The sequence below is a fragment of the Plasmodium gallinaceum genome (genome assembly GCF_900005855.1).
Source record: "Plasmodium gallinaceum strain 8A genome assembly, contig: PGAL8A_v1_76, whole genome shotgun sequence".
NCBI lineage: Eukaryota > Apicomplexa > Aconoidasida > Haemosporida > Plasmodiidae > Plasmodium > Plasmodium gallinaceum.
The window spans coordinates 1,989,103-2,002,388 of record NW_021628238.1 but is presented as its reverse complement, the minus strand read 5'-3'; the positions used below and the strand labels follow the sequence as shown (position 1 = coordinate 2,002,388).

The 13,286-nt window shown below is 17.4% G+C and overlaps 3 protein-coding genes across 3 annotated transcripts; all 3 read left to right on the top strand.

Annotated features, from left to right (window-relative positions):
• Positions 1-1,299: 1,299 nt before the first annotated feature.
• Positions 1,300-4,458, top strand: PGAL8A_00240800 (alpha/beta-hydrolase, putative; the record flags this gene model as incomplete). The annotated part of the gene is made up of 1 exon (XM_028671142.1): positions 1,300-4,458. One exon carries the CDS (start codon positions 1,300-1,302, stop codon positions 4,456-4,458), a length of 3,159 nt encoding a protein of 1,052 aa, XP_028527824.1.
• A 1,416-nt stretch (positions 4,459-5,874) lies between these two features.
• On the top strand, positions 5,875-7,053 carry PGAL8A_00240700 (conserved Plasmodium protein, unknown function; the record flags this gene model as incomplete). The annotated part of the gene is made up of 1 exon (XM_028671141.1): positions 5,875-7,053. One exon carries the CDS (start codon positions 5,875-5,877, stop codon positions 7,051-7,053), a length of 1,179 nt encoding a protein of 392 aa, XP_028527823.1.
• Positions 7,054-9,227: 2,174 nt separating this feature from the next.
• PGAL8A_00240600 (conserved Plasmodium protein, unknown function) lies at positions 9,228-10,525 on the top strand (the record flags this gene model as incomplete). Its single annotated transcript, XM_028671140.1, has 3 exons — positions 9,228-9,651; positions 9,811-9,944; positions 10,079-10,525. 3 exons carry the CDS (start codon positions 9,228-9,230, stop codon positions 10,523-10,525), a joined length of 1,005 nt encoding a protein of 334 aa, XP_028527822.1.
• Positions 10,526-13,286: the final 2,761 nt, after the last annotated feature.

Genomic DNA, 13,286 nt, shown 5'->3' with positions numbered 1-13,286 from the left:
TTTCTCATACAAAATTATTTTTGTAATTTTTTTCAATGTGATCAAATAATTATGAACAAAATATAATTACTAGAGATATAATAAAAATGTGGAAGTATGAAAAAAAAAAAATTATAAAAAATTTATTTTTCTCAAAATACTTCACACGCACACAAAAAATTGCATGTATACTTTATTTGCTCAGATACTTAAAAAAAAATGATATGAAAGAACTTTCTTCCTTTTTATTCGTCTTCTACTTTTTATTTTAAAAAGAGAAAAAAAAAAAAAAAAAAAATGAAAATTACTCGTATTTATATTTTAATATGTATAACGTACATTAAAATTATTTTAGTATTTATTTTTTTTATGTTATTAAAAATAATTTATTGAAGAACTTATATTATATTTGTAAACACCTTATATATATCTAGATATATAATTTTACATCTTTTTTATCAATTAAAAATATAATACATAAAAATAAATTCAGTATAATAAATTATTGTATACATAAATAGAATATAACAAAATAAAATAAAAGTAGAATTAAGCTTAGTATCAATTGAAATAATAAAAAAAAAACATAATAATACAAGTTTTTAAATAAACAGTAGTAAAATATTAATGGAATAAAAAATTTTAATATATAAAAATATATACATACTAGCGAATACGGCATTTTACTTTATTATTTTTCTACTTTATAATACATATGTTACTTCACTATTTCCATATCCCGTTATATATATATATTTATATATATTTATTTTTATTATTTTAAAATTTTTTAATCCCCTTAAAAATATTTTTTTTTTTTCTGAGCCTTTTTTACCTAACTTCCATTTATTTTTTTTTTTTTTTTTTTTTGCACGATTTTTTAAGTTCTTTTAAAATTTTATTTTTATGTGGCTCAGCTAATTTTTTAATTTCTATAAATTTATCATTTTAATTTTTATACAATATTTATATCTTCTTATGTTAAAGTATGACTTTATAACTTCCATATAAATCCTTTCTTTATTACCATATAAGCGATTGAATGTATAAATGTAACATATAATCTCATTTTTTCATTGCTTATATGAAGTGTATTAAAGATTATTTTTTACATTCGAAAGTATGTAAAATTACGAAGTTTTTTTTTATAGTAATTTTTTGTTTATAAAATTAAAAAGATTTATTCAAATTATATTAAAGTGAATAAATTTTTTTATTTTAATATTACATTTTTTTTTTTTCTTTTTTAGTATATGTTTGTCTTTTTTTTTCTCAAAAAAGATATACACACATTTATATATATATAATTTTTTTTAAATAATGTTATATGAATCTAAGATAGAATGTAAAAAAAATCTAAAGGATGTGTGTGAAAATAATTATAATGGAGAATTAATGAAAAAATCAGATGAATTAATGAATTTAATAAAAAATGAAAATGAAATAAACTCAAATGAGGAAATAATAATTGAAAATAATTCAAATTATCAGAATGAACATAATAAAAAATTAATTAATTGTGATTCTTTAAACGTGAATGACAAATTAAACTTAGAGTGTAGCCTTAGTAAAGAAGATGATGAAACAATAAAAAACTCAAAAGAAGAATCAAAAAACAGAAATAATGAAGAAAGACATATAGAAGATAATTATTTAAAATATGATGATGGAAATCCAGAAATAAACTTTTTTATTAATAAGGACAATTTAAAAATAGCTAGATATGCTTGGAAAGCAAAAAATCCCAAAGCTTACATTTTTGCCTTACATGGAATAACCTCTCATTTAAGAAATGAATATCTAAATTTTTTAGGTAGACCTAAATGGGTTGACGAAAAAATAAATGAAAAAAAAGAAAAAAAGAATAAAGAAAATGAAAATGAAAATGAAAAAAATGAAAATGAAAAAAATGAAAATGAAAAAAATGAAAATGAAAAAAATGAAAATGAGAAAAATGAAAATGGAAATGAGAAAAAAGAAAATGAAAATGTTTTTGAAGAAGAATTATTAAAAGATAAAATAATAAATAAAAATATAAATAGTGAAGAAATTAATTGTATAAATGAAATATGTAATAATTGTAAATATGAAAATAACACTAATCAGAATACAAAAAAAAGTAATGATTCTATTAAAACATCCCCAGATAACACTTATGAAAAAAATGATTTTTACACTGTAAATATAAATTATGAAAGTACTAGAAGTAATATTTCAAATAATAATCTAAATTGGAATGAAGATAACGAGCAAAATGAAATAAAATACAATAACGGAAAATCTGATGAAAAAAAAAATGATGTTGAACTAGAAATGAATGAAAATAATTATATTTCTAATAATAACAAAATAGATGTGAATAATGTAGTGGATCCTAAAGAAAAGGATATAAGTATATTCTGTAATAAATCTAACTTTTTTAAAAAAAAAGAATCAAAAGAAAAAATGCAAAGTTCTATATCATCTAATAACACAAGTTACTCCCTTAAAAATTATATAAATAATAGGAAAAAAAAAAAAAAGGAAGAGAAAGAAAAAAATAAATTAAATAGTAATTTTTTTAACGATTGTGCTAATGAAAATACAGAGGAAAATGTTCAAACTAAAAAATTTAGTTATGATAGCAATTCAGAAAACAAAAAAGATTCCTCTATTTTAGAAGCACAAAGCTTATCAAAAGATAAAAAAAAAAATTTTCGATATTCAAGTGCTGAAGGATTTGGTTTTTCTATTTATAAAATGAAGAAAAAAGGTTCAAAAAAGGAAACAAAAAGTATATGTGAAACTAATTCATTAGATGGTGAACCTAATAATTCGGATACCTCCTTTTGTAGTTCATCTGAAGTAATTAATAAAAGGAATTTAGAAAAAAAGTTAACAATGTTTTTATCATGTTCTTCTTGTGTATCAAGTTTTATAGAAGATACACATACACTAAACGACAGAATAACAAGTGAAAGTTCATGCAATGAATTTCCCACGAATAAAGTTGTAGATGATGATAATGTATTATTAGTAGATAAAAATGAAACAGGAAAACCTTATGATTCTAATGTGTACTATTGTTCTATGTGTGGTATATGCGAATACTGTAATTGTGGAAATAGAAGCATATCTTATAAAAATAGTTGGATAGAAAAATTAAATCAAAATAATTTTTCGTTTTTTGGTATTGATAATCAATCTCATGGTTTATCAGAAGGATGGCAAAATCAAAGATGTTATGTAGATGATTTTGATAATTTTATTATTGATGCAATTCAGGCCTTAGAAATTTTAATAAATGAATGGAAAGAAAAAAATGAATTAAAACCAATCATAATTATGGGATTATCAATGGGTGGTTGCATAGCTTTAAGAACATTAGAAACTATATTTAAGTTAAATAAAGAATGGAAAAATTATATAAAAACATTAGTACTTATATCTCCCATGATATGTTTGGGAAAACAAAAGAGTAAAATTACCAATAGACTTTTATTTTCAGCTTCTAAATTCCTTAAATATTTCTTTCCACGCTTAAAAGTTAATGTAAAAGAAAGCAATGCTTTGTATCCATGGTTAAAATATGATTCTCAAATAGATCCATTACATTACTGTGGTCCATTAAAAATAAAAATTGCAGCTGAATGTGTAAGTGCAGCTGATAACTGCTTAGATTATAGTATTCTAAAATATGTAGAAGAAAGTGATGTTGATATTATTATCATTCAGTCGAAATATGACTGTATTGTTGATCCATCAGGTACTATTAACTTTATGAAAAAAATGGTACGTTTATGTAAAAAAAAGGGAGAAAAATTAAAAGAGAATATAAAAGAAAATATTAAATATAGTCAAGAAAGAAGCTTTAATACTAAGGAAGAAAAAGAAGATGAAATGAATAACAAAAAAATTTATAATGATGATGAAGTAACTTCAAATATTGAAAAAAATGAAGATATTAGTAATATAAGAATTAATAATAATTGTAGTAATGAAAATAATGATATTAGTAAAATATATGACAAAACGGAAAATGAAATTAATTATAATCATGAAATAATCAGTGACTATTTAACAAATAATTGGGAATCTGATAATAAAATTTATGCAAATATAAATTTCAATGAAGAAATAGAAAAAGAAAAAAAACTTACATATGATGATTTAACAGAAATATCAAAAAAAACAGACTTACAACTTATGTCGAGAAAAACCCTTAATTACTCAGATATTATGTATAATTATGATGAAAAATATTCCCTTCCCGTAAAAAATAAAATGGAAATATGGAACTCTTTTGATCATGGTTTTTATAAACACATTAAATTAAAAAAAAATACAAAAAGTAAAAATGATTTTTCATCAGATGAAGAAAAATTTAAAAATTTAACTATTTATATTTTAAAATATGGTTGTCATACCTTACCGGTTGAACCAAATACAAAAGAGACAGCTAACATTTTAGTTGATTGGCTTAATAATATACATGAATAATCTTTTTTTTTTTTTTTTTGAATAACTTTTAATTTTCTCAATAGTATGTTTATTATAAATGTTGATATATTTATAACAGTAATTATATATATATATCAACATTATTTTTCCAATTCTTTTTTTACGTATTTATTATGAATTCTTTTAATTTAGTGTTATTATTATTGCTATATTTAAATTTTTTGTGTATTATTTTTTTCGCGCGTATTACTGTTCTTACAATTTTTTTTATAATTTTTTTTTTTTTTTTTTTTTTTTTTGTGAGCACAAATCATTGCTTGAGTATTAATGATTTTTTTATTGTAAAATATTATATATATATGTATATCTTTAATAAAGAATAAAGTGTATAAACGATGAAATTGATATAATTTCTAACTTTCATTTAAAATGAGTTTTATCACTTTTTTTTTTTTTGATTTATTTCGTTTATAACGTTTTATTTTTATTTATATTTTTTTGTAATTAAAAAAGTGTGGAATATATACTTTTCTGTTAATTTTTTTTATTATTTTTCTTTCATTTAAATTTATCTAATTTTTTATTTTTACTTGTTTTAATTAATAGTTATATATTATATAGTATCTTATTTTTTTTTTAACAAAGCTAAAATATATTATTATTTTTAATATAAACAACAGTAGTTTATGAATTCATTATTATTTCTTAAACTATTCTTTCACTTTTTCTAAAATGTTAAGCTTCACTTTAGAAGCTCACTCGCACCATTATTTTTTGAATTTAATAAGAAATATATATTCCTCTTATTTTAAATCTGAATTTTAAGGAATTAAAATATAAAAAAAAAATATATTTTAACTTTTGTTTTTTTAGGATTTATCTACTGCTATAATTTTTTTATTTCTTTGTATTATATCTTATAATTTTTTTTATTCATATATTTTATTGTCGTTAAGCATCATGTTTAAATTTAACTAAAAGATTTTTTTAAATTCAACTGTTCCTCTTTTATAATTCATCTTTAAAGTTATTAAAAAATAAAATATGAAAACTTACAAAATTGTAGTTAAACATTGAGAAAACGTAAAAATAATTATAGATAATATAAGATGAATGTAAACAACAAATTTTTTTTGTAAGAAGAAAAATTTTTATTTAAATGTTTATTTTTAAAATTTAATTTTTTTTTTCTTTTTTTCTTCACGTGATAATGAAAATAAATAAAAATTTAAAAAGAAATATTTACAGTCACATTTTTTCTGTATAAAAATACAATTATAATATATAGCTACAAAAAAAAAAAAAAAAAAAAAAAAAAGCAGTTATAAGTTATTTGAATTTTGTTTCAATTTAACATTTTGATTTTTCTGCAAAATATATATTCTATAACCTTATCAAAATAATTAAAAAACTATAAAAAGAGAATTATATGCATATGTATATGATACAAGAATCATGATTAATCTGAGAATTTTTTCTTGTGGTGGAATAATTAAAGAAAATAATAAAAGAATTTTAATAAAAACCAATTTGAACTATTTTAGTACATTAAAAAATCATGAAAAATATTATCGTAAATTTATATGTCCGTCTAACAAAATTTGTATAGGACCTAAGAAAACTTTTTTTAACCTAAATGTAAATCATATCAATGCCACATGTAAAATTATAGATAACTGTACCATATATAATAAAAAAAAAATTCTGCAAAAATGTGTAAATTTTAATTCTCTTTCCAATAATGAACATAGTGATACAAATTTATTTTCTAATTTAAAAGGAAAAGAAGAAATGAAAAAAAACAATGTAGATGACAATGGTAACAATAATATGAATATAGAAAAAAAAAAAATGAATTATGATATTAAATATTTAAAAAAAAATGAGAATATTCCTTACGATAAAAATGGAAAATCTAAAAGAAATAAACTTTTTAAAAGAAATTATTTAAAAAATATGCATTCTTTGTTATTGACAAAAAAAATTAAAGAATCCTTAAATGGTTTGAAAAGTAGGCATAGTTATAAAATATTAATGAAAAGAATAAAAATAGAAAAAAATAAGATAAATTCTATTTTAATAAAATATCAAATAAAAAAAGGAAACCTAAAAATTAATTTCAATGAACATATATATAGAAAAGCAATAATTAACACAAAAACTAAAATTTTCACCTTCTTAAAAAGAAATAATAATAAATCATTAATGGATATATATTACGAAGAAAAAAAAAAATATAAATTAAGAAAACAAAAATTATTTGAATTACAAGAGAAGTTTATCAAAAATTCTAAAATAGCCCAATCAAGTATTAAAAAATTTTTTAAAAAATACGGCTATGTTGGCCTAACAACTTACTTTATTATATTTTTAATAACTTTTTGTTGTTCTTATTTTTGTGTCCATTATAAATATATATCTTTATCTGATTTAAAATATGTGTCAGAAAAAATACATTTAAACAAATATATTGATGAAGATTTACATAAAAAAATAGATTCGTTGTGGGGAGAATTATTATTTGCATATATAGCTTCAAAAATATCAGAACCTTTAAGAATAGTTATTACAATTTTAATTACCCCATATATTGCAAAAGTTATCAGATTAAAAAAAAAAAGTAGAATACTTTAAATTTTTTATAATTAAGAATAATTCGTCTAATATGTTTTGTATTTTTGAAATAATTTTTTTTTTATATCTAAAAAGAAAAATTTTTACAGATATACAAAAATTAAATTGAAGACATATAGAATTCATTTATATATATTAAAAGAATATTTAAAATAATTTTCTCTAATATTTCATAGAATATTTTTCTTTTTAAAAAAAAAATACTTATTATACATTTGTTTCATAATTCTTGAAAACATAATATTTCTTTAAAATAGATTATTAAATGTGTTTTTTTTTTTTTTTTTTTTTTTTTTTTTTAAAAAAAAAAAAAAAAAAAAAAAAAAAAAAAAAAAANNNTTTTTTTTTTTTTTTTTTTTTTTTTTTTTGTGTTGTTCAAAGAGAAAAAAACAGTTGTAGATGATAACGAAAACAAAAAAAATTGTAACCCCTTATGAATCAAACATATACAAAACAAAATATTTGATAACATATATATATATATATAATATACAAAAATAAAAGTTTTTATAAATAACTTCATATGATTTTACTTCATTATATTAAACTTTATAAAAAAAAACAAAATACGAAAAAACTCTTGTAATTTAAAATACTTTTTTTTCAAAATACACTTTAAAATTCTCTTCTTTTATATAAAAAAACGTATGTATGGACTTAATTTTTGTCTACAAATTATTTCCATTTATATATATATACATTTTTTCTTCTTTTAAAATAAATAAATTTTATCTCGACATAAGCTACTTTAATTTTCTTTTTTTCATAAACTTGATTTCCTTTTTGAATATAACAAAATACATTGAATTATATAATTTGCACGCATGCACACACATATTAAAAAAAAAAAAATAAAATAAAAACAAAAACTCATATAAATATCTTCTAAAATTAAATAACTTATATGAAATAATAAAATATGAACAGTACATAATATTAAAAGGAGTATTTATTTTTTTATCATTTTTTAATCTTTTCAAAACAAAATAAATATGCGCAAGAAATTCCTTTTTTTTATTCTAAGTTAAAAGAATAATGAAATGATTTATTTCAGACATAAATATTTTTAAAGGAATCTTAAAAAATAGAATAGATTATTCTCCTTTTCTTATATTCACAATACAATAATCATAGTCATATATGATTTATTCAATATTTAATTCTTCATATATATTTTATCATAACATATACAAATAGTGTTTCATGCAAGCATTTTTACTAAAAATTACTTTCACTTAATTGAATAGTCTTCCTTAATATATTTATATTTTTAAAACATATCAAAAAATATTCTTTTTTTTTTTTTTTTCTTAATTACATATTTCTTTTTTAATTTTTCTTTTAATATTTTTTTTTTTATTTTCTTTACGCACATAGAAAATCTTAGTTTATATTGTATTAATAGAAACATAAATGAATAATTTTCAAAAAAAAATTTACAATTCTAATTTATTTATTATGACGATTAGAAATATCACCGCGGCAAATACTAATTAGAACAAAAAAAAAAAGTAGTGATTATAACATATTATATACATTTTATTTATTAAATATGTTTTGTTTTTCTTAAAAATTAAAAATTTTGATTTAGATTATTAAGTGGGAATATATTTATATAAATTCGTATATATTTATATGTTTTTTTTTTTTATATATATATATGAATAATTTACAAAGATTAATATTTTTTTTTTCGTAATTTTTATATAAAGAAAAAAAAAAAAAAAAAATAGTAATTTTAATTTTTGTGTATATAATATATATATATATATATATATATATATATACTTAAAAAAAAAAAATTATTAAAAATAAATAGCACAACATATAAAACTATAAAAAATTATTAAAAATTTTTTAAGAATTATATTTTTCTTTTAAAATTTGATATATATATACTTTTTTATTTTTTAATATGTTCCCAAAAAAAAGGAAAAAAAGTAAAGAAATAATAAATGATACATAGTAATGTTTTTATTTAAGTAGAAATGTTAAAAAAAATATATTTTGAAGAACATTTTTTTTTAAATATATAATTAATACAAATGTTTTTTGAAAATATATAAAAATAAATTTAATGTCATTTTAATATTTTTCCATAAATTGGGGAATTTTTCTTTTTAATTTTTTTTTTTTTTCATATTATTTTTTTACCTTTTTTTTTTGTAAAAAAAATGTCGTTAAAAAATCAANNNNATGTAAATGAATTAAATGAAACATTATTTAATGAAAATTATAAAATTAAAGGAAATACAACAGAAGTCGAACTAATGGAAACTATTGAAAATTTCAGTGATGATTTAGTATCCAATAATGATTCCATTGACAGTAACCAAAGCGTCAATATATCAAGCAAAAAAGCTAATGAAAAAGGGAATGAAAAATCAAAAAAAGATAATTTTAAATGTAATAGGAAAAAAAATATATCAAGTTCTAATAGAAAAACAGAAAATTCTTATTCAAATATTCCACAAATATATGAAACATATGATTCTAATGTTAAGGACGAATTTCATTCAGAAAATTCTAATGAAGAACAAAATGAGAAGAATATTTTTTCAAATGTCTTAGCTATTTTATACATAATAATAGCAATAGGTAAATATAAAGAAAAACATATATGTATATATTAATATATTTTAATACTTCTTTAACTATTAATAATTTGGAAAAAAAAAAAATAAAAAGAAGTTAATGTTTTTTTTATTTTTTTTTTTTTATAAAAATATATATTATATTTTATTTATATTTCTTTAGTTATAATTTTACACTTATATCTAAATGAAGATCATGTAATTATAAAAAATATTACCATATTAAAACTGAAATTTGTTGGTTTAATAAAAAGAATACCAATTTTCAAAAATTTAATGAAGACTGTTACTTTAACTGTGAGAATTAAAAAGAGAAATTTTTTGTACATTAATATTTAGTATATAAGTTAACAATTTTTGTTTATATGAAGTTTTATTCAATATATGTAATATCATAATTTATATATATATATATATATATTTTTTTTTAGAATAAGAAAATTAATTACTTTTTGGATAATATAACAACTAAATCTGATTTAATGAAACCTTATATGGAAGCATTAAAACAACTAAATACAGAATTTTCTATTTTATTTATTATATTGATTATAACTTTTTTCACAGCCACATTTATTTTACATATAATGTATGGTCTTATGACTATGAAGCAAGAAAAAGATAATTCAGAAAAGGAAAACGTTGTTTTAGTTACAAACAAAATGACTGTAGAAGAATATGAAGATAAATCATTTACTTATAGTGAATTAGCAAAATTGCATGAAGATAAAGATTATATATGTCTAAAAAATAAAAGAGCAGGTGAAGGAATTGAATCATGGAATTGGCAAGTAAGAAAATTTAAAAATGAAAAAAATGATAATAATGATAACGATATTTGTAGTGATATTGAACTTTCTGATATGGATGAAAATTGACTATCTTTTTCTTTTTAATTTTTTATATATATTGTATAAAAATAAAATATTAAATTATTTAAAAATTTCAATCCTTGATTATTTTTCATTCCATATTTTTATTTGTTAAATATTTGAAATTCAGATTTAATATTTAGTCGCTGTTTATGTTTTTTAAAATGTTATTGTTCTTTTTAAATTCATAAAAAATGTGAATTTATATGTTTTAATAAAAAAAAAAATAAATAAATAGAAAAAACAAAAAAATTTAAATAATATATATATCATATTAAAAAGAATATATTATGAAATAAGCTCCTTTAACCAATAAATGCATTTTTAACACCATATTTTTATGTGCATCATTATTTTTAACATAAAAAATGATAAAAAAAAAAAAAAAATGTTCAAAAAAGCGATGTTGTTATTTACCTTTCTCATTTATTTGGTCAACATTCGATATTAAGGTTGTGAATATCGTAAAATCACTTTAAATTCATATTTTATTGTTTTTAATTTTTTTTTTTTTTTTTTTTATATGTAATTTTTTTATTATGTTTTTTTTATATCTATTTGATTTATTATTATTGCATATTAAATAATAGTAATATATTAAATAATCAATTAGATAAAGCTACCATTTTTTAATATTGTATATATATATATATATATAATCTCATATTTTTCATATAAATATATATTTTTGAATATTTACAAATATTGTAGGTAATGTTTTAAATCTATATATACATATATATGTGTGTATATATATGTATTTTTGTATTCATTTATTATCTCACATTTTTAGATAAATTTTACTTATCATTTTTATATTATATTTTTTTCTTTTTTAATTTTGAAAAGATATTTATATTTTCTTTTTATTATTATATATTTTTTGTTCATATAAAAAAGATATACCCAAGAAAAAGAAATAATACATACTATTTATATTGTTGTAAATTTTTATTTCGCAAACATTACTAACTGTAATATATTTCATTTTATAAAAATTTAAATTTAAAAAGAAAAATATATTGAAGAGAAAAAAATACACAAAAAAATATAAATATATAAGAAAATATATTCCATTTTACAATATTTCAAAATTATTTTACTCAAAGAATATTATATGGTTGCTTAATTTTTCCAAATAATATAAATAAATTAGTAAATCACATCAAATAAAGTATAAATGAAGTTATAAACACATAAAAATATTTTAATAAAAGATGAAAAGCGCTTTTATTTTCTTATACGTTCATTTATGTATTATATTTTTTTTTTTTTTTTTTTGTATATAAATGACAAAAATAAAAATATATTTAAAATTTATAAAACTCAAACCTGTTATATATTATATGATAAAAATATTTTTATACATCATCATGAACATCATTTCAGAATAATACAGAAACATCTATTCATATATTTCTGAAAATTATCACAAAGTTGTGTGATAGCTATGATTCTGCGTTCATATATTCATATTATACATATCGATTGTTTTATTTAACTAAAATCAACAAAAATAATTTTGATATCTTAACATATAGTTATGATGAGAAAACTCAAATCGTTGATTAAGAAGATTTAATATCGTATTTTATTTTAGTACATTAGAATATCTTAATAGAGATATTTTGATTTATATTAAATTTGTAATTAATATATTCTATAAATATGGAGATTTTTCTTTAGCATAATTTTATATTTACAATTTGTATTTTATAAACATATACTTTTTAAATATACGAATAGCAATAAAAATTTAGATAAGAATGACATAAAATAATTTGAAACTATGTTATTGCAACAATTTTTACGAAACAAATAAAACAAAAATGCATTCATGAAAAATAATTAAAAAGTATACTCATGCCTTTATAATATATTTGTTATTATGTTTTCTCATTTTTAATTATAAATTATTATTTATGATATTTTCAAACAGATATCTATAAATAAACAGATAATCATTTAAGTTTTAAATAATAATCATAATAACAAAATGTACATGAATAATCCATATCTTTTAACAACACATATATAAATAAACAAATTAAATATATATATTTCTCAAATAATTTTTTTTTAAATGGATTATCATATTAAGTTTTTTATTTTTTATATTACACATATTATTATATTATAATTTTTATATATGTACTAATTTTAATCTTTCTATAAACATATTTTATTATCGTCATATGTCTAGCTTTAAATATATTATCTATGTTATTAAAAAAAAAATATAATAAATATATCTAAAAAGTTTTTTTTTTCTTTTTTATTTTTGTTTAAGAAAAAAATATGTTAAAAATATCAATTTAATTATGACATGACTTTTTAAATTACATCTTTCAACATTCATAATATATGCGAATTATTTTAAGTTATTCCTTATTAAAATAAGAAACTTTAAAATTTACCTATAAAACTTTTATGTAAATTTGTCCTTATATTTATTCTTATTTTCCATACAAAAATAAGACAAAAATATTATTATTATTCCCAAACTTCTAAATAAAAAATTATTGAATAAATTTCTTTTCTTTTTTCATTTAAAATTAATTTTAAATGAATTATTTTTATCAACATTTTTCTTTTTATAGTAATACTAATCAACGTAACATTTTAATATTAACAATTAACAAATAATTAAACTATTTTAACATATTTTTTCTTTTCTATTTTTTTTTTTTTTTTTATATTTAAAATTTAAAATAAAAATAGTTATACTCATTTAAAGATATATACAAAAAATATAAATAAAAATATC